The sequence below is a fragment of the Halichoerus grypus genome, chromosome 15, assembly GCF_964656455.1.
Source record: "Halichoerus grypus chromosome 15, mHalGry1.hap1.1, whole genome shotgun sequence".
Taxonomy (NCBI): Eukaryota; Metazoa; Chordata; class Mammalia; order Carnivora; family Phocidae; genus Halichoerus; species Halichoerus grypus.
Window position 1 is genome coordinate 50,079,110 of NC_135726.1, and position 24,398 is coordinate 50,103,507.

General features: G+C 54.1%; 2 protein-coding genes across 11 annotated transcripts in view; one reads left to right on the forward strand and one right to left on the reverse strand.

Annotated features, from left to right (window-relative positions):
• ZNF283 (zinc finger protein 283) overlaps positions 1 to 24,398 on the forward strand; it is a 113,858-nt gene that overhangs the window by 142 nt on the left and 89,318 nt on the right. For 3 of the 7 annotated variants that reach the window (XM_078062605.1, XM_078062613.1, XM_078062614.1), the window contains exons 1-3: positions 17 to 256; positions 813 to 867; positions 1,616 to 1,758. The gene's annotated coding sequence lies outside the window, so the exon portion shown is untranslated. Of the gene's footprint in view, positions 1 to 16; positions 375 to 812; positions 868 to 1,615; positions 1,759 to 24,398 lie in introns of those variants that run through there. The other 4 variants (XM_078062606.1, XM_078062609.1, XM_078062610.1 and 1 more) reach the window with 4 other exon arrangements.
• On the reverse strand, positions 8,509 to 24,320 carry KCNN4 (potassium calcium-activated channel subfamily N member 4). Of its 4 annotated transcripts, none has more exons than XM_078062624.1 (10): positions 24,228 to 24,320; positions 20,941 to 22,850; positions 17,719 to 17,814; positions 16,075 to 16,502; positions 13,955 to 14,090; positions 11,704 to 11,814; positions 11,464 to 11,582; positions 11,065 to 11,134; positions 9,538 to 9,705; positions 8,509 to 9,113 (listed from the first exon to the last, which is right to left on the reverse strand). In XM_078062624.1, exons 2-9 carry the CDS (start codon positions 21,097 to 21,099, stop codon positions 9,541 to 9,543), a joined length of 1,284 nt encoding a protein of 427 aa, XP_077918750.1. In that variant the 5' UTR covers positions 21,100 to 22,850; positions 24,228 to 24,320; the 3' UTR covers positions 8,509 to 9,113; positions 9,538 to 9,540. The 4 variants fall into 4 exon arrangements, with proteins under 4 accessions (XP_077918750.1, XP_035963254.1, XP_077918749.1 ...); XM_036107361.2 differs by having other exon boundaries at positions 20,941 to 21,149; positions 24,228 to 24,307; XM_078062623.1 differs by having other exon boundaries at positions 20,941 to 24,314.

Here is a 24,398-nt window from a genome sequence, read left to right on the forward strand (position 1 = left end):
GTTGGCCTCAGCACGCATGCGGATGACGGAGGGGGCGAAGGGAGAACGCTGCGGTTCCGCCTTAGTGCGCGTGCGCGTCTATCGGGGCCTCTGTGGGAGTGTAACACAGAGGGAGAGAGGGTGGTTACGGAGATAGCAGGTTCGAGTCCCGCCTCGTCAGTGCCGTTGGCTGGATTCGGTAGGGTGGAGCGGCAGGGAGGCATTTTGGGTCCTGGGCCGAGGAAATGCTGAGAACACAGGAATGAATCAGACCGGCGTGAGTGCTGGAAGACAACCCGCTCTGTGGAAGGAGACAGATCAAATCACTTAGGGAAAGGGCTCAGGTCCGGTTGGACCCTGAAGCACGGCCAGGAGCACTCCAGGCAGAGGGAAAGGTCTAGACTGTTTTGGATTCAGAGTTCCCCCGGGGTGGGAGGTGAGGCCGCACAGATGGGCAGCTCAGATCCTGAAGGGTCTCCAGGGGCAGGTTCTATCCTGAAGGTACGGGAGACGGAGACGGGGGGGGTGGAACAGGACCACGTATTAAGTCCCTCGGTGGCTGCAGTGGAGGAGGAACCCAGGACTAAGGGCCGAAAATTGAAGACGCCTGTGGCGGAGCCCTGTGCACGCCTGAGGGGAATACCGGGCTGAGAGCGCGGCCCGCGGAGAGCGCATGCGCAGCGCCTTAGCGAGGGCCGGCGGTTACCTTTGGGGGGAAAGCTCGCTCCAGAGGACGGTGATTCATAAATATGTCGGCGAATGGGGGGGTGGGGGATTTACCATTTTTCTTTTGAAATCTTACTTAAAATGTTTTCTAATTTCTGTTTGAACAGGGAATACAGGTACATTCTGACAGAATTCAAGCACCTAATGGGGTACACAATAAAAGTAAGTCTCCTGCTCTGGTTCCCATATTCCGTTCCTAAAGCACCGGCTCCCAGTTTCCTTCTGGAACTACTCTTAAAGCATTGGCGTTAAGAGCTTGAGTTCGCATAAATGTGGGTTCACATAAATGGCAGCCGACCTTAGCCAAGTTCCTTAACCCTCTCTGCCCCCGTTTCTAAAATGAAGTTGGCAGCACCTTGTGATATTAACGGCAGTTAAATGGATGAAAGTTCCCAGAACAGTGCCTGGTGCATAGTAGCACTATGTGTTGTCATGTTTTGTGGTTTACAGTTGGTAATGATAGTGATTGATTCTGAGCCGCCCTCTCCCCTGCAAGCCTCATCCCTGTTGCCATTTTCTCAGTACCTGTGCCAGGTGGAACTGTCTCCGGGCTGCCACAGGCTTGGTGAAAACACTAGTCACACAGACCTAAGTTGAGAGCCCTGTTGATGGATTCTCCAGACTGTGGGTGTTTCCCAGAGACACACATGACAATCAGGCCATCTGTATTACGTCTTGTCAGTGTTCCTCTTTAGCATCTTAATCTCGGTTAGGTCGTTATCAGTTTTTCTTAACTGAATTTCTCAATCCCAGAACACCCTCCATGCCAGTTTCACAACTCCGAGCAACCCTCAGGTGGAAATGACTTAAAAAGGAAAAAGAAGGGGCCTGACATTGACATTGGGCCCACTGTGTACCAGGCTGTGTTTTATATACATCACTACAACCTTTTCCCCTCCCCATTTGACAGATGCAGAAAATGAGTCTGAGAGAGAAGGTCCTTACAGAAGTCCCCTAGCCAAGAAGCAGCAGGGCCTGGATTCAAATGCAAGCCTGTCTCACCACAGAGCAAGCCCACATTTTTTCCCCTGGCAGCGGGCAGCCCGCCTAGTGGTGAGTCAGTGGTGCAAACAAGCACCCAGAGACCTGCCTTTTCTCATATTAGTGACATGGTTGTGAGGATGTACCATGCTTTTTATCCATTTCCCTATTGATAAACATTTAGGCTGTTTCTGAACTTTAGCTCTCACATTTGCTGCAGTTAATATCGTCATACATCTGATTGTATGTATATGGTAGTATTATCAGTGATATCTTGTTTGAAGTAGAATTGCTGGGTCCAGGGTATAAACTTGGGAATTTTGAGAGCTATTGCCAAATGATCTGTTCATTTCTTCATTCACTTGTCTGTTCATTTTATTCATCTGTTGAGTGAATTATGGAAGTTTAGTAAGCTGCCAAGCGTGGCTGTAGGCTAGAGATCCTACAGTGAATAGGAAAGAGCACTTGCCCTCTAGCAGCAGATGTTCTAGTAGAACAGATGATGTCAGGTAAAAGATACTTGGAAGGAAAAGTCAGGGTAAGGAAATTTTGAGTGACAGAGGTCAGAGAGTGCAGGTGGTTGGAGAGGGCTCTCTGAGGAGGTGACATTTGAGCAGAGGCCTGAAAAAAGGTAAGGAAATGAGCCATATGAAGATGCTGAAAAACAGTCAGTGGAAAGACCCCTGGAAGAAGCAGGAGTGGAGCCGGCTGTTCAAAGATTGTCAGGGTGACCAGGTGACTAGAGCAGAGCAAGGGGAAGAGAGCAAGGATTGTTTAGGAGTGGAGCTATGGAGAGGAGCCAGGTTACATAGGGTCTTAGAGGCCATGATAAGGACTTTGGAAGTTACTTCTCAGGTATAACGGGAAGCCATTGGAGGCCGTGAGCAAGGACCAGCATGTTGGGATGTATGTTTTATAAAAATTTCTGTAGTGAACACGCCAAATTAATGACAGTGGTTGCTTGTGGGGATGAGGGTCATAGACCCGTGGATCAGAGTTGTGAGGATGACTGTTTAAGACTTCTGCATTTTTGAGCCATGTGACTGTTTATGCACAAAAATGTTAAAGCAGTGCTGGTTGCTGTGGGGAAGATGGCCTGCAGCTGGGCAGGCATGGACACAGGCGATGAGGAAACCCATGTCCCTGCCTGGACGGGAGATGATCGTGACTCAGGAAGAGGGTTGTGTGAGAGGAAGCATGAGTCAGGGATGACTTAAAAGTTATCCTAAAGGTTTTGGGCTTGACCAACTGGATGAAGAGTGATGCTTTTTTATGAAGATGAATTATGAGTCATCTTGATGGGAAATTGACAAGTTTGAACTTACTCTGAGATACTCACTAGATATCAAGTAAGGAGTGACACTTTGGGGGAGAAACCAGGATTTGTAGATATACAGGTTTTACTGACTTTATGAAATTGTATTTTATTAAAAAAATTTTTTTTGCATTATGAAATTTTAAAAGCAAACACAAAGGTATTGTGGTATAAAGAATTCTCACATGCCCATCACTCAGTATTGATAGTCATCTATGTTTTACTTCTCTTGTTCTCTTTTCCCCTCCCACACATAAGCACACTTTTTACTTGGAATTTCTTTACTTTTTTAAAAGCACATCTCAGATGTCTTGTCATTTTATTAGCAGCTCTACAAGTATGCTCCATTTGGAGCTTTTAGTGTATAGATGGTACTTAAAGCCCTGGAATTGGCTAAAACCATCCAGGCTGAGTGAGTAGACAGAGCAGAGGCTAGGCCCTGGGGCCTCCCACATCTAGAAATCAGGGGAAGGACCAGCACCCCAGAAAGGGGCTGACAGAGAGTAGGAACATCAGCAGAGGAGGTGACCTGGAGCCAAGGGAACAAAGGGTTCCAAAGAGACGGTGATCAGCTGGGGACCAGAGGTCTGGGGAAGTTGTTAGAGGTAGGCGTGGGGTCCACCATGAAGAAAACATGGCTTTTGGGGCACCTGGTGGCTCAGTCAGTTAAGTGTCTGCCTTCAACTCAGGTCATGATCCCAGGTTCCTGGCTCCCTTCGCGGGGGGGGGGTGGAGTCTGCTTCTCCCTCTTACTCTGCCCCCCCCCCCCGGTTGTGCTCTCTCTTTCTCATTCTGTGTCTCTCTCAAGTAAGTAAATAAATAAATATTTATTTTAAAAAAGAAAAAACATGGCTTTCTTTTTATCCCCCAGTCTAACTTCACAATATCGTAATTCAGATTCTGTGAGGAAAAGTTTACAAGTATTTTTCTTCAACCCTTTTTTGGTGAGATGGAGCTTACGTGTGATAAAGTGCAAAGGGCACAGACCTTAAGGGTACAGTCAGTGAATTTTTACGAATTTTTACGAATCTATGTCCTGCTGTAACTACTAACCAGGTCAGGATAGAGGTCATTTGCAGCACCCCAGAAATTTGTTTGGTGCTGTTTTCCTGTTAGTTCCCCCACCCCACATTGATCTGATTCCGGTCATAGACAAGTTGTGGCTGCTCTTGAACTTCGTATAAATGAAATCTTACAGCAGGTCTCCTGTGCGTCTGGTTTCTTTTGCTCTTTATGTCTGCGAGAATCTTCCATGTTGTTGTATGAAACGGAGAGTGACTCTGTAAGAACTTGCTTTTAAGGATTTCTACATCCCGGTTATTTTACAATATCTAAACTCTGAATTTGAATTCCAGATGTTTTGCAATTCGGTAAGTACGTAGTGAACTTTAAACATAACACAGGATCTAAGGTGCTTGAAGTGCTAGTGGGGTGTTTTTAAGGCGGGAGAAGTTTCATTATGTTCATACGCTTCGGAACAGGGTCCTGAAAGAGGAAAGGGGGGGTTGCTGACAGAGGACAGGTGGAGAGAGGAATTGGACTTGAATTGAAGAGGGGCCCGTTCATCCTGGTAAAAGAAAGGAAAGCTGTGCCATCTGACATCCCCTCCAAATTGTAAAAACCACTCTTGTGTCTTCTGTGTTGGCAGTTATTCCACACAGCAGAAAAGCTCAAGATAGGTCTGCAGTCTGGTGCTGATGTAAATGGTAGGGTTTCCTTTATGAACATGATGAAGAACTGGGTAAATGCTGGCAATGTTTGTTCTAAGTGGATGCGGCAAGAGGGAGAGGACAGTGGTGGGCAGGTACAACAAGGAATGTGGGGGAAGAGGAGTCCCCTGGCAGGAGCAGCTGTGATACCATGATTTATAATAACATATTTGGTATTCGTCCCATTTCTGGCTCATAGCACCTAAAACCATTGGAATTTTCTGTGGTGAGAGTGGTAGCTGTGTCTTTTGTGATGTTAATGAGGCAGCTTTTGGAAAGTACCCAGGTAACCTAGGGCTGGGGGCTTATTGCCAGGGACCCAACCTTGTGATTAGAGGTTAGAATCTCAGGTCTGACCCTTGGCCTTCGGGGAAGGGAGAAGGGGGTTGGAGCAGTTGCCAGTGGCCAGTAATTTAATTAATGATGACTATGTAATGAAGCCTCCATCAAAACCCAAAAGGACAAAAAAAAAAAAACCCAAAAGACAAAAAACCCAAAAGGACAGGGTTGCGAGAGCTTCCAGGTTGGTGGGCACGTGGAGATGTGGGGAGAGCGGTGCCCCTGGAGAGTCTGGTAGCTCCCACCCTTCCCCATACCTTAGCTGGGTGTCCCTTCCATCTGGCTCTTCTTGAGTTTTATCCTGGTGTATAGTAATTACTGATATATGATGTACGAGGAATCCAGTAAGTAAAATGTTTCTGTGTTTCTCTGAGTTCTGTGAGCCGCTCTAGCAAATTAATCCAATCCAAGGGGGAATTCGTTGGAACCTGTGATCTGTAGCTGGTTGGTCAGAAGCACAGGTGTCAACCCGGACTTGCCACTGGCGTCTGAAGGTTGGCGGCGGCGGTTGGGGGCGGGCGGGTGCAGTCTTGTAGGATTGAGCTCTTAACCTGTGGAATCTGACTGTCTCCAGGTAGACAGTGTGGAATTGAGTTGAAGTGTAGGACACCTAGCCAGCGTCTGAGAATTGCTTGGTGCTGGGGGGAAAAACCCATGCACTGGAATTGGATGCAGAATCATTAGCAGCCAGGATGGGGTCGGGGGAGGCTGGAGGAGGGGTGGGGCCAGAGCCTGAAGAGCACCCCCAGGCGAGACCTGTGGGTATAGTAACACAATGGAATACTATTCTGCAGTGAAAAAGAGTGAGCGGCCTGGATGGATCTCGTGGTCACTGTGTGGAGCCCAAGAAGCCAGTACACACTAGCATATAGGGCATGGTTCAGAGTTGGGCAGAAGAGGTCAGGATGGTGGTTACTGAGGATGGAGGAGGGTAGGGAGGGACATGAGAGCTTTGAAGGGGCCAGAAACTTCTAGCTTGATCTGTGTGGTGGCTGCTCAGGTGAATAAATCCGTAAAAATTCATTGAGACTGCATTTAAAATGTGCGTGCTTTATGTAAAATGGTTCTCGATAAAAGAAAAAAATGAGCTGAGCTAAGGAGCTAGACTTTGACAGAAGGGCAGGTGGGAGCCCCAGAAGAGTTTTGGGCCAGGGCCAGACCCAGTCATATTTGAATGTTGAGAGAGTCCTTGGTGTCTGGGGAGGCGGGTGCATGAGAGAGGCCAGGGTCTGCCTCAGCCTCAGTTCCTGACTAGCTCTTTAACCCTAATAAGCCCCCACCCCACCCCACTCCGGGCCCTCTTTTCCCCGTCCAGTCCTCTCATGGGAGTGGGGGCAAAACAAGCAGGGGAGGGAAGAAGCCCAAAGCACTGTGAGACACCCCTTGACAGAGCTCTCTGATTCATGCCTACAGCCCTAGCCCCTGGTGCAGGGCCTTCAGGAAGTACTGATTTTGTGAGGGGAAGTGCAGAAACTGCTGGAAGGGGGGGGTCTCAAGACCGATGCCCCACCTGGGGGAATGGGTGCGGGTAGGCAGGGGCAAGATACTTCAGAGCAGGAGATCTCTCATGTGTTCTCTTAGTTTCTTAGTGAAGAGCCCCTTCTACCCAGTTCCTACCTTGTCTCACAGAAACCCCTGTGATAGAAGGTGAGGAGTTTGGGCCACCCCAGGTATTCGGTGTTTTCATTCAGTGATCTTCACTGAGGCCCTGCATATGCCAGCCCTTGACATTGAAGACACAGTAGAGAACAAACATGAAAATATGGTGCAGTCATCTCTGAGTTTCTGGATGGGCCTTTTGGCTAAGTGGGGGGCTCCGGAGCCAGGCTGCCTGGGTCATATCCCAGCTCCCCCATCTCTACTGTGACTGTGGGCAGGTTTCTTAAATCTCTCTCTGCCTCAGTTACCTCATATGTAAAACAGGGCCACAATACCCACTTTGCCTCCTTTTTAGAGATTTTGTGAGGTCATTCATCTATAAAGGACTTAGCATGGCGCTGGGCTCAAAAAATATTGTGATAGAGGGGCGCCTGGGTGGCTCAGTCTGTTAAGCATCTGCCCTCGGCTCAGGCCCTGATCCCAGGGTCCTGGGATCAAGCCCCTAGTCGGGCTCCCTGCTCAGTAAGGGACCTGCTTCTACCTCTCCCTCTGCCACTCCCCCTGCTTGTGCTCTCTCTCTCTGTCAAATAAATAAAATCTTAAAAAAAATATATTGTGATAGAGACAGATTCATGGGGCTGCGAGAGCTTCAGAAAGGGCTTCCTAGAGAAGGGGACATCCAAGCTGAGGCCTGAAGGAGTGTGCCGGTGGCAGTGGGGTGTGACTAGGGGGAATGAGTTTGGTAGGGGATCTGGCAACACAGGAGGGCTTCCTGCAGGGGGAGGGTGTTGGAAATGTCATCAGACATCCCATCTAATTCCTGTCTCCTTTACTCCCAGGTGGGCTGGCGTCCAGAGAAAGGGCAGTCTGTGGCAGTGGGTGGTACAAGCCCCAGTTTAGCTCTCAGGGCTGAAGCATGAGGCTAGCTGTGGATTTGGAGGGAAATCCAAAGATAGCTCAGCAGAAAAGGATGACTCGCAGCCCAGGCTTCCCCCCAAATTGAAGGAAGCAAGGATGAATCAGCCTCTCAAAGTAGAATGAAGCTGCTGTGGGAAGCGAAACCTCGGTTGGAGGTTCAAGGCCACTCTGCCTCTGACTCACCTCAGACAGGGCAGAAGGAGGGCTTAGCCGCAGGGCGGGCAGGGTGTGAAATCGGGCCTGCAGCCAGATTCCTGGCCTCTAGACCTGGCTCCTCTTGAAACCTCAGTTTCTGCATCTTCACAATGGGGTGGAGCAGGGCAGGAAGTGGTTGTGGTGATTTACAGAAAGGGAGCACACAGTTGGACCTCCAGAAGTCCCAGCCCTTTCCCTTTTCTTGTCTAAGTCTTAGCAGATATTGAAATGAGTATGTGGGATGGTTTGGGGTTCTTGTTGAGTAGTCATCTAGGTTCTGGTGAGATGAGTGGGGGGGAAAGGGCAGCAGAAGAAAGCAGCTACGTGTTGTCTGAAAATCAATAGCAATAATAAAAATGATCAACTATCTCTTGTGTGTTTGGTTCTTACAAAATACCCGATCCTCTGTGCCACTCTCTGTTTCCGTCTTCACAGCAGTTCCATGGGAACCCATCTTAGAGGTGAGGTGAAGCCACTTGCCCAAAGTCACACAGCCGGTGGATGGCAGAGCTAGGCTTTGGACCCTGAACCAAATCCTGGATTTGAAGCCCTTGCTCTTAGCCTCAGATCTGGGCGGGGGGGGGGGGGGGGGGGGGGGGCGCTGTTGAGGACATCTTGGCCTACAGAGCTGGGAGGGGACTTAGAGGAGGCGTCTGCTTTGTAGATTGGGAAGTGGACAGGACAAGGGCCTTCCGCTTGATGACCTGCCTGTTGGGAATATACATACGTTTAGAAAGAAACAGCAGCTTCTTCTGGCTTTGTTGAACATTTATTACAAAGTTAAGAGCAGAGACTGGTGAGCTGTGCTCCCCCCCGCCCCACCTTCTCCCCACCAGATATTCTCTGCAGCTCTGGAAAACTGTGTTCTCCTTGCTCTCCCGCCAGGGGGCGCTCCCTCCTGCCACCTCAGCCTCAGGCCTGGTTCCTTTAGCTCCGCTATCCAGTGGTAACTAAGGCACCCCAGGATCCTGGACTCTGGGACCCAGGAGTCTCAGCCCCCTCCTCCTCTGGGACCCAGGAGTCTCAGCCCCCAGGCACCTCCACTTCTAACTGAAAGCTGGAGGTCATCCATAGCAGCATAGTAAGGATGTTTTGTCCAGGGTATATGGGGTAGTAGTGACCATTTTCCCATTTGGGGCAGGGGTTTGGGTGTGTGTGTGTGTGGCCACAGCCTTTCTCCTTGAGCCAGTGTCTCCTCCAGCAGCCATCAGTGAGTGAGCCCACCCTAAGGTGGGGCCCCTTTGGTCCTTGCACTTGAGGTGCTTTATTCATAGGGCTGGGTCAGGAGTAGCAGGGACAATGTCCTCCACCTCAGTCCTGGGGAAAGTAGCTTGGTTCTTCCTCCATGGGTCCTGGGGAGACAAGCAGAGAGATGGATAGATAGGCCAGAAACCAGAGGGAGAGTAAGAGCAGGGACACTGAGGTGGAGACAGATAGACACCAGTGGACCGAGGAGGAAGGAAGAGGATGGGTGTACCTGTCACCAAGAGACTGGGCTCTTGGACAGAGACCGGGAACATGTCCAGGGACAGGCAGACAGACCACACAAAGAAAAGGAGAGGGTATTGAGGGTCAGCAAAGGGGAGAAGGAATGTCTCCTTCCTCCCCTGCCAGTCTAGCCCCAACCTTAGAGTCCTTTCCTCCAGACAGGCAGAGCAGAAGAGAAAGAGTAGCATTGTCTCCAAGGCCATCCCCTCCCCCTTTAGCCACATGAGGTGCTATCCACAGGCACCCTTTCTCCAGGATGTTTTTCTGCCCGAGTCCCAGCCGCCTCACCAGCTACGTGGCCTCCTGGCTTGGTTCTGGAAGCTGCCTCGACCCCAGGGCAGTGCTAAGCAGCTCAGTCAGGGTGTCCAGCTTCCCTGCCAGTGCATCCATCCGCTTCTCCAGGGCCTGATGTGAGCTGCTCAGACCCAGCTGCAAGTCACACAGGATCATGTGCATCTGGGCAGAGAGAGGGTCGGAGGTATCAGCAGGCTGAGGTAGACTTCCTCCTTATCCCAGCTGCTTGGCTCGGTGCTTTTCACACATGGTTTAAATCCTCTTAAAAGTGTGGGGAGTGAGAATTCTGTTCCCATTTTTACAACTATGGAAACGGGCTTGGAGCAGTTAAATGACATGCCCAAAGCAGCAGCTAGAGTAAAGCCTGGTACATAGAAGGTAGGTGCTCACCTAGTATTTGTGGAATTGATAAATGACTTCAAAATCCACATAGCCCTTTCATTACCTTCTCAAACTAGGAGTCACAGCTTCATCCCTGAGGGTGTGTGAGCTTTCTATGAGAATTCTCTAATTCTCAGTTTTTGGCTGGATAATCTTCAAAAATTATGACCTGCCAATTCTGGCAGATCTAGGCCACCACCTCCTCACTGAGACCTGCCATGCAGGCCTGTGGGCCCACATCTCTGACTGTGCTTGCCATGGTATTGATGCCAAGGGCCACTGTTTGATTTGTCTTGGGCTAATGAGAAAAAGCAAAGGCCGCTTGATAAGCAAAAGGTGCTGTGAGCCAAGAGAACGGGTGTGACGTCACCATCCCTAAGCACTGGCTGAATCAGGTGGTCCCAGCCGAAGAAGGGCAAGCTGAGTCTGCCTCGGCCAGGCAAGCCTGCCCAGCACAGAAGCACCTGTGGCTCTGGGCCCCTCTTACTGACTTTTACTGAAACAATGTGCCCCGTCTGTGTCAGTGTTGTTAATTTGCGTTTTATTGGTTTTGCCATTTGTGTTTGAACTTGGTTTTTGTATATTTGCTTTGGTTTTATTGTTGTCTAAGAGTCATAGTTGGAAGGAATTTTATTTTATTTATTTATTTATTTAAAGATTTTATTTATTTATTTGACAGAGACTCAGAGAGAGAGGGAACACAAGCAGGGGGAGTGGGAGAGGGAGAAGCAGGCTTCCCACCGAGCAGGGAGCCCGATGTGGGGCTCGATCCCAGGACTCTGGGACCACGACCCGAGCCCAAGGCAGACGCTTAACGACCGAGCCACCCAGGTGCCCCTGGAAGGAATTTTATATCCGTCCACATTAACTCGACAATAAAAATAATGTAAAACCAAACACTGGAGTTCTTTGTGCAATTTCTCTTCCTTTTTTTTTTTTTTTTTTTATAAGCTTGAAAGGGATCAGTCCCCTCCATGAGTTTAAGAAACCATCACATCATTCATTCAACCACAACCCTTTGTCGAGTGCGTGTGTGTGCCAGACCCCTGCCAGTGTTCGCTATGCTGGGGCCAGATGTCCCTGCCAGCCGCCCCGACCTCCCTTTTCTTCCAGACCCCTCCTCCCACAGGGCCCTGGTACCTTGGAGATGTCCACCATGGAGTTCACTTGTTCCCGGAGCTTTCTGTGTTTCAGCCGCACCTGGCGGAACCTGTGGGAAGAAGCCGGAGGTCAGAAGTGACCCCAGCTCGGGGATGGGATAAGGAGAGGAGAGACTCGCATAGACGCGGTCCGGTGAGGAAGAGTTGCCAGAGCTAGAGCACCCCTGAGCCCATCTCTTAGGTATCCTGACCCCCACACAGAGTGGCACGGGCCCACAGACGCAGACGTGCAAGACAAGCCATCACAGAGTCACCGTGAGGTCTGGGTGGACACTGTTCGGTGAGCCCAAACACGGGTGTCCTGACCTGGGCACACATTCACATTCGCTCACACACACCATGCAGAAGGGAGGAGATGTGCACAGAGAGAGGCCCTCACCTGTTGATGGCGGCCAGCAGCCTGCGCTGGTGCTTGCGGGCGGCCCCACGGTCCTTCCTGCGCGTGTGTTTGTAAAACATCCAGGCCTCTTGCAGCACTCGGGCAGCTGATTCCTTCATCTGGGGGTGGGCACAGTGTCAGTGGAGGCAGACCCCTAGGGCTCTGGGACGAGGGGGACGGCGTCTGGACTCCCGGGTCTGAGGGAGGCGTGTGCTGTGGGTGCCATGTACCCATTCTCACCTCTTTGGCGTACTGGATGTCCATCATGAAGTTGTGCACATGCTTCTCTGCCTTATTAAACTCCAGCTTCCGGGCCACCACAGCCACCAGCAGGGCTGTGCAGCAGACCCCCTGTGGGCACAGCAGACACTATGACAGGAGGGCTGGGGGGCTCCTGTGCCATCAGACTCCCTCAGCCCCTCCCGACAGCCACAGAAGGCAGCAAGACCACCCCTGGTTGACAGACAAGCAGGCCCAGAGAGGGGAACCGGGGTCCCACAGCCCCGAGGGGTAGAGCTAGAATCAGAGGTCATGTGTCTGAGTCCCACTTGTGTGTGTAGTGTTTATACCACCAGAATGCCCTCTTTTGTTAAAGGTGTGATTGGAGAAGGGGAGAAGGGCTGATTCTGGGTGAGAGGCAGAGCTCGGGCTCCTGCGGGAGCCCTTCCTCCCCACTGCTCACACCCAGTTGGCCATCAGGTCACCAAAGGTGTCCTTCCCCTTCCTCCCACCCCCATGGCTCCTGCTCAGTTCTGGCCCTGTCCCTTCCCTCCTGGACCATCTCCAGCTTTCCTCTCTCCTGACCCGATGCTAGGGAGATCTAACAATTATGACCCTGCCCCCTTACCCTAATCTAGGCTCCCACTGCCCCAAACTTCTTACCCTTGCTTTCAGAGCCTTCAGAGCTCTAGGCCTCTCCTCCAGACAACTCAGCCTGGCCTCATTCTGCCTCACCTGCCCGAGCATCTTGGTCTGAACACTCTCCCCTTCTCCCTAGGCCTCTGATCCATCAGCTGTTTGGTGGTACCTGCTGCTCTTCCTTGAGTTACAGTGAATTTTCTTCTGAAGTCTTCCCCTTTCCCAAGCTGTGTCTCAGCTCATGAAAACTCTGAACAATTTACTAGTCACAAACGCTGGCTCCAGGACCGCTCGTGTTCCAAGCCCAGCTCTGAGCACGTTACTTAATCTCTCAGGGTTTCACTTTCTTCCCTGTACGATGGGCATGCCCTCACAGTAGTACTCTGTGGATTCCTTAAGCTAACACCCGGAAAGTCAGAGCAGTGTCTGGTACAGAGTATGTACTCGATAAAGTTAGTTATGATGATTCCATTTTGGGGGGAACCTCTCTGCCAGGAGGTGGGCTGTGAGCTCAAGTGCAAATCGCCTGATCTCTCTTGGTCTGTTTCTCTTTGTGTCAAATGAGGGAGGAGGTCCCAGGCAGCCCTGAGGGTCCCTGACCCTTTGGGAGTGTTTCCCTGGCTGAATCTCTGCCCCTCTTTCCCACTTCTGTGGGGAGGGGATCACGCTTCCCCATCACCCCATGCACCACCAGTGGAAATGTAGCGTATCCTTTCTGGGACATCAGGGCTGGGGCTGGCAGCCTGAGTCCCTGAGGGTGGGAGGAGCCAGAGCTCATGCGTAGGTGAAGGCCAAGGCCTTGGGTGCTGGGTCCTGGAAGAGGATAGGGGCTAGGTAGGGGGAACTGGATGCCTGGGTCTATGAAGGGAACGTGGTAGAAGTCTGGATTCAGGAGGAGGCCGACTCTGGGGAGCCTCTGCTTCATATCTGACATGAGCTAGAGTAGGGGCAGCTGGATGCTTGGGACGAGTTACAAATAACAGCCTTCCCTCCCCGCCCCGCACCCCTTGACCCATTTACCGAGCATTTCCTATCTGCTGGGTGCTGAGACCCTTTACGTGGTTTAATTCATCTCAGGAACTCCATGAGGAGTACACTAGTATCAGCATCCCCATTTTATAGATGAGGAAACTGGGAGATTATAGGCTTGATCCTAGCTGGGAAGTGGCAGATGCAGGATTTGAAGCCAGGCAGCCTGACCCCACAGGCATGCTTTTGATGAAGCCTTAATGGAGGCTGGAGACTGGGTTCCTGGGTCCTGGAGGAGCCTAGAGCTGGGAAACCAGGGGCCTGTGTCCTAGATGATTGGGAGGGCAGGGGGGTGAGGGGCAGGATGTCTGAGCCTTCATGAGGCTCAGGGCTGGATTCCTGGATTCTGGAAGGAAATGGGGCTGGGAAGTCAGGGGCCTGTGTTCCCGAGGACGGTGGGGCCTAGGGTCCTAAGTTCCAAAGAGAGCAAGGACTTAGGGGATGGATTCCTGGATTTTGAAAGGAAATGGGGCTGTGGCATCCAGACACCCAAGTTTCTTGGGGGTGGTGGCCTTGGGTGCCTTTGTTGGCTTCATGATTTCTTTGGGCCCAGGGGATAAGCAGTTGGGGGTAGGGGTAGGGTCCCTGAGGGGGCTGTACTCACCATGACTCCAGTGCAGAGACAAACAATCTTGCCCCACACGGTGCCTGGCACCACGTCTCCATAGCCAATGGTCAGGAATGTGATGGGGATCAGCCACAGTGTGTCTGAAAGGTGTCCGGTGGCATTAACGGCCTGCCTGTGGGGAAGGATGGGTTAGTCCTGAAACGCTACCCCAGGGGTTCCCGTGATGTCTGATACTCTCCTTCCTAACACACCTACAGTCCCCAGAAGCACTCAGAGAAAAAGTAAGTTCTGGGCTTTGGAGGGCCTGCCTGGCTTCCTCTCAGCTGTGTGAGCTGGGCAAGATTCGCTCAGCCACTCTGGGCTGTGGGATTTGAACCTGGATCCAGCCAATTTCAAAGCCTGTTTGGTTTTAGCTGGGCTACCAGGACTGCTGCTTTCAGAGCAGGTTGAGGGGTTGAGAGGGGGCAGAAACCCAGCCCAAAGTCCTCTTGTCACACCCTGTCAGCATCCACCCAGAGGGAAGGGGTGACTTTTTCTCTTCTTTTTTTTAAAGATTCTATTACTTTTTTAAACTAATCTCTACACGCAACGTGGGGCTCAAACGCACAACCCCGAGATCAAGAGTTGCACACTCCACTGATTAGGCCAGCCAGGAGTGCTTTTTTCTAATGTCCATAAAGATGCTCTGTGGCCTACAGGTGGCCCTGTTAAGACTAAAAAGGCAGGACCCTGTCCTCCCTTCCCCTCACTTCATAGAAGGGGACATTTAGTTCCAGCCATGGAAGGGACTGAAAATCCTGATGTATCTAAACTTGAGCCCACAGACCATTGCATCAGGGTCATCAGGGAAAGCTTCATTCATGAGGCCCCAGACATGTCAGACCCACTAATCTAGTGTCTGAAGGTGGGGACTGAATTTGCACTGTTAGGCCCTGCTCCCCTCATCCAGAAGTACATTCAGGTTTGAGGAACTTCTGCCTTGGGGTTCAGAAATTTGACCTCCTGCCTACCCTCCCATTTTTCAGATGAGAAACATGGTGGGAGGAAAACATCCTACAAGATGAATGAGTTTAAAATCGTGAGAGATGAGAATTGCTGGGGAGACTTCAAAGATGGTAAAATGTGACACCCCTTTTACAGATGAGGAAACAGAGGGTCAGAGAGGAAGGATCTAAAGCCAGTTCTTGTCATTCCCCACTTCCCCTCAAGAATCCTTTGCCAGGGCGCCTGGGTGGCTCAGTCGTTAAGCGTCTGCCTTCGGCTCAGGTCATGTTCCCAGGGTCCTGGGATCGAGCCCCGCATCGGGCTCCCTGCTCAGCCGGGAGCCTGCTTCTCCCTCTCCCACTCCCCCTGCTTGTGTTCCCTCTCTAGCTGTGTCTCTCTGTCAAATAAATGAATAAAATCTTTAAAAAAAAAAGAATCCTTTGCCAGATGTACCAAACCAGAGGTTTCCAAACTTGAGCCTGGGTCAGAATCCCCTGTTAAAACAGATTGCTGGGTCCCCACCTGCCAGAGTTTTGGATTTGGTAGGTGTGGGTAGGGCCTGAGAATTTGGATTTGCAGTAGGTTCACAGGTGATGCTGCTGGTCCTGGAACCACACTTTAAGACCCACTGGCTAAGATTACCATCACTTTCTTTATCTGTAAGAGAGAGAACCTGAGGCCCGGCTTCCAGTCTGTCCAGCAGGCAGCCTGGAATCCTGTATCCATTCCCTGCAGGAAATTCCCTTCCAGAGCAGCCCCAAATCACCACCGCCCCAGGATCATGGGGAGCACCTACAGGGCATCTGTGCTAATTCAGAAAAGGTGTCACCGTCCTCCAAGGAGGCAGTTGCAACCTTTGGCCGGGCCCCAGTACCTGGCTTTAGAGACTGAACAGGTGCCCCGAGACCTGAGGCAGGACAGGTGTGGAGGCAGGAAAGGAAGGGCTTGCTAGGGTGTGTGTGTGTCTGGGGAGACGGGAGGCGGCAGGTGGAGGAAGGGCAGAGCTGGCCCGTTGGTTCCTCCCACCCCAGTGGATGGGTGTGGACAAACAGCTTTCTCTCTGCTCTGGCCCAAAGGGGCCCAAGCTGTACCACTGCCCGCGGCAGCTGTGGCTGTGAAGGGCTCCTCAGATGCGCCAGGGACCCCCCACCGCTCACCCCCAGCACCCTCACCTCTCGGCCACCGACAGCACCCAGGCGGTGGTGAGCCAGAGGCCAAGCGTGAGGCAGAGCAGCAGGCGGCCGGGGTGCGTGTTCATGTACAGCTTGGCCACGAACCAGTGGCGGAAGCGGACCTGGTTGAGGGCGCCGATGCTGCGGTAGGACGCGTTGAGCAAGACGCCGCTGCGCAGGAGGACGGCGCGGGGCACCAGGTAGAGGCGCAGCAGCATGGCCAGCGACAGCAGCGCCTCGCCCTCATCCAGGAAGCCCGGCCAGGACTGCGTCGCCATGGGCCGGGACCCCAAACCCTGGGCGCACGGCGGGCCCCGCACCGGCGTTGGGTGCAGCCCGCACACAACCAGCTCCAGCACCATCTGCGCCGCCCGCCGCCCGGTCAGCGCCACGCGCCAGTCCCGGAGCCCGTTGTCGGTCATGAACAACTGCGGGGAGGGGACAGACGGGGGAGGGGGTCACACGGAGGTCAGGCGGCCTCCCGCCTGCCAGAGCCAAGAGATAAGGGGGGGGGCGCGCCCAACGGCCGGGGAGGGTGGGGAAGGAGTGGGGCAGGACCTCGAGGAGGACGTCTCTCCACTTTCTTCCTCACCCCCTCCCCCTCAGTCTCAGCCCACTTCCAGAATTTCCTGTGTACCCCACATTGTTCTATATATCGAAGATACAGGTGCACAGAGCAGAAAGCCCTGCCTCCCCGGAGCTTACAGTCCAGATGCACGGAGCCATCTCCTCCTGTTTCTGGGGGCAGGGGTAGTAACTAACTGAAAACCGCACATACCATTGGCAATGACAATAGCGAACATTTACAGGCCACTTTGAACGGGCCAGGCACTGCTCTGTCTCCTTTGCATGTTATGACTCAGGGGATGCTCACAACACAGTGAAACTGAAAGCCTTTTTACTCCCATTTTACAGATGCAGAAACTGAGGCCCAGGTCTCTCAGGTGTAGCAGCACAGCTGAGCTACAGATCCAGGCCACTTAACTGTTTCAATGGCTGCTATTATGTACTTTTTACTGAGCAGGCACTGCAGGGGGAATTACTACACATGATGGATAACCCGCATTTTATATACAAAGGTTTCCGGGGATGGGGGAAGGGGTAAAGGCAACAGGATATAGGGATGTGGGGGATGGGATGAGGGGAGAGCTCGGGTGGAGAGGTGAGTGTCTGGGTGGGACATGACATGGGAGGGGGGCAATGGGTGGGAAGACCCCCCCTGGGTATAGGGGGTAATTGGCACAGAGGTGGGGAGCTCAGGAGTAGGGAAGGACCCTCAGGTGCATAGCCTGGATTTCAGATTGCTTGGGACTAGAATAGGTGGGTCCTCGGGGATGGAGGACAGAGATCTGGGGGGCTGGGCCTGGAGTGAGGCTGCCTGGGGGTGGGAGCTCTCAGCATCCATGGGCATGCAAGGGGAGACAGGGCTGCAGGTGGAGCATGAGACTGGGTTGCTCCAGGAGGCTCAGTCTGTCTATCTGTGGTTATTCTCATCTTGGTGGGTGAGGGTGTGGGCAAATCTCAGGGTGGAGAAACCTCATTACTCAGACCAGGAGGAGGAGGAGGGTGGAAAGTGTGAGCTGACAGGGAGTGGTGGGGGCTGGGGGGAGCAAGGAAGGGGCCCAGGGATGGGGCCTGCCCTACCTGGACCTCTTTGGCGTGAAATGCCACGATAAGACAAAGGAGCAAGAAGGTGGAAATGCTGATCATGCATTTAACCAGGAACAGGTAGAGCGCCCACTGTGGGGAGGGACAGAAAAAGGGGTAAGATCCTAGGTCCCCAACTGGTCAGTTCCCTCCATCTTCCTCCCATAATGCCATCCCTTCTCAATTCCCAATCTCCTGGCCTCCTCCACCCATTCCTCCCTGCCTGTTCCCCCCCCCAACCTGATTCCACCCGATGTCTCAGGTTGGGGGAACTCTCAAAACCATCATCTGGTCCCCAGGGAGAGTGCCCTCTTCCTTCCCAGACTGACAGCCCTGGCTTAGACGCCAGTATATACCCTCCTCTTCAGCCATTCTCCTAGGATCCACACCTGAGGGGAGACCTTGCAACTTACAGCCCTTTCTAATTCCCCCATCCCCTTCCCCACCAAAAATAGTTCCTCAGTTAGGGGGTGGGGGAGTGGGGAGGTCTAGAAACAGACATCTGGCCTCTAAAAAGCTTCCCTTCCCTTCCCTGACCACACAGCTGGTCCAGCCTGAGAAAGCAACCTGCCCTAGAAGGTCCTACCACCTTCCCAATTCCCCAAGGAGCCTAGAAATGATCACCCAATACCCAGGGAGTGAATGACACCCTCCTACTCCCCACCCCATCCAGGGCACTTGGTCTCTCAGGGGCCCTGGCCCCTGCATCTCCTTCCCCCTGCCCTCTCTTCTGGCTCTAAGCCCAGGGCAGATCTGGCCGGAAGCACATGGCCTCCAAAAACCACGGAGAGATTTTTTTCCCCCTCTCTTTGTGTGGCAATACCTTGGAGAGATCTAGAATTCTGGAAGGAGAGGTTTAGTGGGGACTGGGACTGCTGGATTCCCTAGGAGGAGTGGGGAGGGGTCCCTGTGTGAGGAGTGTTGTCAGGGAGAAGGATCCACCTGGGCTCCCATGCTGAGCTTAGCACCTGTTTCTCCACAGATGTCTGCCAGCTCCCCACTGCAGGGCCAGGGCCCCACCTCCGTGCAGGGGAAGAGGGCCAGTTTCCTGCTCCAGGGGGCCTGCCCCCCCAGCCCTCCCCGAACAATGGTGCTGTTGTTCTTAGCCCTCCCCTACCCCTTCATCCTTCTAAGGCTCCCTGGTTCCCTGTCTCTTTCTTTAGTTTGTCCCAAACTCTACTCCACTAGACATACCCCCTGCCCACACTGCACACCACTTCTCTCTACTTGGCTGGTTCCTCTTCCCCCAAATCCCTGACTCAGTCTGAAATTTCCCTGTCTCTGGGGATGCTTCTGTTTCGATCTCTATTTATGTCTGAGGGTCTCTGTTTCTGTCAGACTTTCCATCTCTCTGTGTGTATCTCAATTTGGGGAGCTCTGTCTTTCTCTGTGGCTGTACTTCTGTCTCTTACTGCATCGTCGTCTCTGTCTCACACCGCCTTTGTCTCTCAGCGTCTCTGTCTCTCGGTCGCAGTCTCTCTCCGCCCCTCCCCCTGCTGATATCTCCATCTTCTTCCCCTGCACTCCCCCACTTGGGCACCTTCCTCCCCTCCAGCCCCTCCCCCCTGGGGAGCAGGTGTCTGGGTCCCTGCAAAATGAGCTCCTAAGACTGAGATGGAGGTGGGGAGGAGGCATGGATGTTGTTGAGGCACAAGTAGAAAGGGGGCTGAGGAGGACCCCTAGGGTCACATATCTCACCCCTCACCCCCAGTTTACAGATGGGGAAACTGAAGCTCAGAAAGCTGCAGCAGCTTCCCCAGAGTCCAGCTGCTGGAGGCAGCAGCCTGGCAGATGGCAGAGGGAAGGAAGAAATGAGAGGTGAGAAGGGGGAGAGAGGGAGTGGGGTAGGAAAGACCCCCTGTCCCTTCCCATCTGCCAGGAGCTCAGGTCCCCACCTCCCCTGCTGGGTGGGGTGCTGAAGCGTGGGAGCGGCGGGTAGGCCCTGGCCATGCTTCCTGTTGGCATGGGCTTCGGCGGCCCCACCCCCTCTGTGCCTGCTGCCCTGGCCTCGGCTGCCCGGCCAGAGGAAGCTGGCCTGCCCTGACCCTCCATGTGGCTCCTGGTCACTTCGGAACTGCCCTCCTCCTCCGCGGCCCCCGAATCCAAGCCTGAGCTTCCCTCCTCCAGGAATGCCCCCCAACTCAATCCTCAAATCAGCGCCCCCCAGCCAGCCCGATTCCACATTCCTTACCCTAGACAGTTCTCCAACCCCTCCTTTCCGGTTAAGCAATTCTGTTCTGTCCTTAATCCACTGATTCTGACCCCTGTCCTCCATCTGCCCCATTGCTGCCCAGACCGAGGCTGGAACGTGCCTAGAGCCTGCTCAGACCTGTCCTGGCCCCACCTGTCCTTTTCCTCCCCACTCACACTAGCCTCAGTCAGGCCCCCCTTCCCCCCAAAGACGCTCTAAGCCTCCTTCAGACCCAGGAGCCTGGGCTCCCAGCCCCCTCCCCTGGGACCTAGGAGTCCAAGCCACTGTACACCTACTTCTCCACTATGCCCCAGACTAAATAGCTTGCAGACCCTGGGGAGGCTGGGAATGATGGACATGGGAGGGGCAGGGGGTTGTTTTCCATATCCCACCCCCACCCCAGCCAGTTTCTTTTAGTCTCTGCCCTTCGCTGCTGCTGAGGCACTGGGTAAACCTGAGTTTAGATAAGGACCGAGGAGCTGCCGCCTACTTGGAAGAAGTTAATCTTTCTCCCCACCCTCCCTTCACTGAACCTGAGGCTACCTCTCCCCTGATCTGTTCTTGGGAGATTGGAGGATCTGATCAGCCACCCCCCTGGCCTCCAGGGGTCCCGGACCTCCAGCTGTCCCATTGCAAACCTTCAAAGACTGAGGCACTGTGACCCCTGTTCCCTTCCTTTTGCAGAGACAGCCCTGAGCATTTACCTCCCTTGGGTCCCAGGAATCCAGAACCTCAGCCCTCTCCTCCTTCAGACCCAGGAGTCCTGACCCCCAGGTCCTCCCCCCTCAGACTTAGGACTCCGGACCCCCAGCCCCTCCCCTCTCAGACTTAGGACTCCGGACCCCCAGCCCCTCCTCCCTCAGACCCAGGAGTCAGACCCCCAGGTCCTCCCCCCTCAGACTTAGGACTCCGGACCCCCAGCCCCTCCCCCCTCAGACTTAGGACTCTGGACCCCCAGCCCCTCCCCCCTCAGACCCAGGAGTCTCAGCCCCCAGCCTCCCATAGCCCAGGACAAGAGCTCCACTCACCGGACACCCTCCGAACCATAGCATCTCCGCGTGTAGTACCATGAGTCCGACGCCAGTTCCCGCCAGCACTAGGGCCCAGCCAGCCAGCCACTTCTCCTGCTCCAGCAGCTGCTTGCGCCTCTGCAGGGCCCCCAGGCCTGGCACCAGCTCCCCGCCCATGGCCCCTGCGGTCTTGGGGCTCAGCCAGCTTCCTGCCCAGGGTCCCCCACCTCGCAGCACACAAAGGGCAGCCACTGTGGCTTGCAGGTCCTCGGCCTGCTCTGCTCCTCACTCTGGGGCTCTTGCTTTGAGGCACAGAGGAGTCTGTGCCCTCTGGGGGTGGTGACGGCTGAGCAGGGCAGGGAGGGGCTGGCGTGGCCCTTGGGCAGAGGGGAGGCTCCCCAACCTCCCTTCTCAGCCTAAGGAGGGACTGGGGTGTGTCCTGGGGCAGAGCAAGGAAGAGGCGTGCATCCACGTGGATAAAGACACATACTGGCACACAATAGATTGCGTCACACACAACGGTCTGCGCTTTATAACACACACCTAAACTCAGCCACACCCAGACACCGCAAGACACCAGGGGGATAAACCCTCACACACGGCACGGCCAGAGACGCAACCGAACACACATGGGGCACACAACACAACCTACAGTGAGTGACTCACAACTCCCGATGAGCTCTGCAACCCACAGCCACACCCAGACACCACACAGATGGTGTGACACACGCCGGCACTCAGCACGGCAGGCAGTGCCCCGTGGCGCCCATGACCACCCAAACTGTCCACACACAGGCACAGAGACTGCGGCTGTAACCGGTACAACGTCCTCTTGCACAAACAGCCACCCCCAGACTCTATTGCTACATTAGCACAACACGTACCAGTGGTTCCGCGGACACACAACATTCTACTTAGTGACACCCACATGCCGCACTCAGCATACCTGTGTGGACCAGGCGCTAACAGCGTCCCGACGTGATACACCCGTGGAATGGTAGCTGACACGTGCAGACACACAACGTTTGGGGACACGCCATGGCAGCCCTCAAGCACCCAGCACATAGAGAAATGCACGCGGAGACACATTGTGGCACATGGCAAGTCAAATATATACGCTCGGAGAACGATTCGCGGTACATACAGACTCACCACGACATGCAACACGCCCCACACCCAGAGCCATTCAAACATATGGTCAGAACAGTGTGAGCGGACACGTGCAGAGACCCACAATGCACAGCGACACATACAGAAACCCAAACGGCACAAAGTAAGACATTCTGATATATTTTGGTGCATCCCAGGGACACGACCCAGAATGGTACCCCAGGGGTTGGGGAGGGGGCTCAGGCTACATGGACCCTGATGCCCAAATGCATCATCTCCTCTGACTGACAAACCACATCCGAACCACGCCCACCCACGGCCCGGCACACCATCTACTCCAACGCACAAACACAGAGTGACAGAAAACACGCTGCCACAGTTTTTCCCAACACAACCTTTTCTGAACACCACGGATCACATAAAACGTCAGGTGTGACCCACTGACACAGCCAACACCTGGGCCTGCAACAACACCACACCCAACCCCAGGGGACACCCTCCGGTGCGGTGTAATACACAGCCACACAAACACAGCATGCTCTCGAGTGTGGGCACCCAGGCTGTGTTCTCGGCAGGGAAAGGAGAGCCCGCCCAAATGGACACACCCCTGGGTGTGACACACAGGGTCACATCTCTGAATGATAGCTCGCCGTGGCACACACAATGCACATACAGAGACACAACACACAGTGACATACGGAACAGCAAATGCAGTGCAGGGTGATGCACTGCGACTCCCAGGGTGACCCGCAACGTGGCCTGTCACTGCATGCAGCAGCACGTACGGTGTCCCGGACGTCGGGAAACAGATCCAAACCCTGGGGAGACACCGGCCTGGTAACACAAAACACCTCGCACACATTGACCTCCGAGACCCAGCCGGCGGCCCCGCGGGTCCCACTGGAGAGGGAACGCACAGACACAACCCTTCTCCCTCGCGTGTCATCTGTCATGCAGGAACGTGGACCCGCCGGCCACGGGGAAACGAGACACTCACGCACAGACATGCCTGGCAACGCACCAACACAACCCACGCAGACACGCCCGGCGACGAAAACACCGCGCGTGCGGGTGGTCCGCCCGCTCCAGGGCACACGTGTGGTTCCCACTCTGGGTGAGACGCGGCGGGAGAGCGGGGAGAGTGTGCAGACAGCCGCGCACGCCCAGACACCAGGCACGTGCCCGCTGGGAGCAAACGCTGCCGCCGGCCCCCCCCCACCACTACCTGCCACCCCTGTGGCCTGGCAGGGGTCTCTGCACCTCTCCTCCTCCCTCTCAGGTTCTCGGGCCTGACCTCCCTCCTCCCTCAGTCTCTCCTGCTCTGGAAGCCTCTGTCTCTGCCTTTGCCTGTCTCTCCTGTCCTCTCCCCTGTTTCTTGACCTCTGTCTCTTCCGGCTCTGTCTCTCAGTATCTCTGACTCTCTCCATCCATGTGTCTGTTGCCATTTCTCTCTCTCTGGCTCTGTGTCTCTCAGCCTCTTTGTGTCTCTGTGCCTCTCTTAGCATCTCTGTCTCTGTCTCCATCTTTGTGTCCCCCTGTTTTTCTATTTCATGCTCTCTCCCTGTAACCACCCCCTCTGTCTCCATCTCTGTGCTCTCTGTGTCTCTGCCTGTGACTCAGTTTCTCTGTCTCCCTGTCTCCCTGCCTCCCGACCTCCCTTTGAAAGGCCTCTCTCTGTCTCTCTGTCTCTGGTTCTGCCTCTCTCTGGACCTCTCCATGCTTGTCTCTGCCTCAGTTGCTCTCTTCCGTCCACCAGCGCAGCTGGGGGCAGCCTTGCCCTTTCGGGTTCCACCAGCCCCACTCAGGGGCAAGAGGCCAGAGACACAGGCTGCGGCTGCCCGAGTCAGAGGCCTCGGAACGGAGACCTCCAGACCCAGCCCCTGCGCCGCCGATCCCCAGTGCGGGGCCTAGTGAAAACTGATGGGGCAGGGGGAGCAATCAGAGAGACCCCGAGGGGTCCAGCCAGGCGGGGAGAGAGACGGAGAGGGGGAGAGAATTTGAAAAAATCAAAGAGGTGGAGAGAGGAGACATGGAGGTGAAGGGAAAGCAGACGCCCAGATCAGGACATGGAAGTTAGAGCAGACAGAAGTTTCGTCTCCAAAGAGACCACAACTAAGAGAGAAAAACGGAGCGAAGGCGGCCATGGGAGAGGCCAGGGTGGGCAGCAATGGGGTCACAGTGGGAAAGGCACTTGCCTCCAAACGGAAGTTCTGGGATGTGGGGGTCAGTCGGTAGGACACACAGCTCCAGAGCCAGCTCCCTCCAGCCCAGGGAGGGGCTGAGCCAGGGGGTGGGGGTGACTCAGGGCCCCAGAGCTTCCTGTGACTCAGCCCTCCGTCCCAACCCTGAAGGGGGAAGTGGAGAGG

Coding starts and splice junctions, on each gene's coding strand:
- KCNN4 (XM_078062624.1), bottom strand. CDS start 21,099: ATGGGCGGGGAGCTGGTGCCAGGCCTGGGGGCCCTGCAGAGGCGCAAG. Junction 17,815..20,940: donor TATGGTTCGGAGGGTGTCCG/GTGAGTGGAGCT, acceptor CCCTCCCCACAG/TGGGCGCTCTACCTGTTCCT. Junction 11,583..11,703: donor ACATCCAGTACGCCAAAGAG/GTGAGAATGGGT, acceptor GCCCACCCCCAG/ATGAAGGAATCAGCTGCCCG.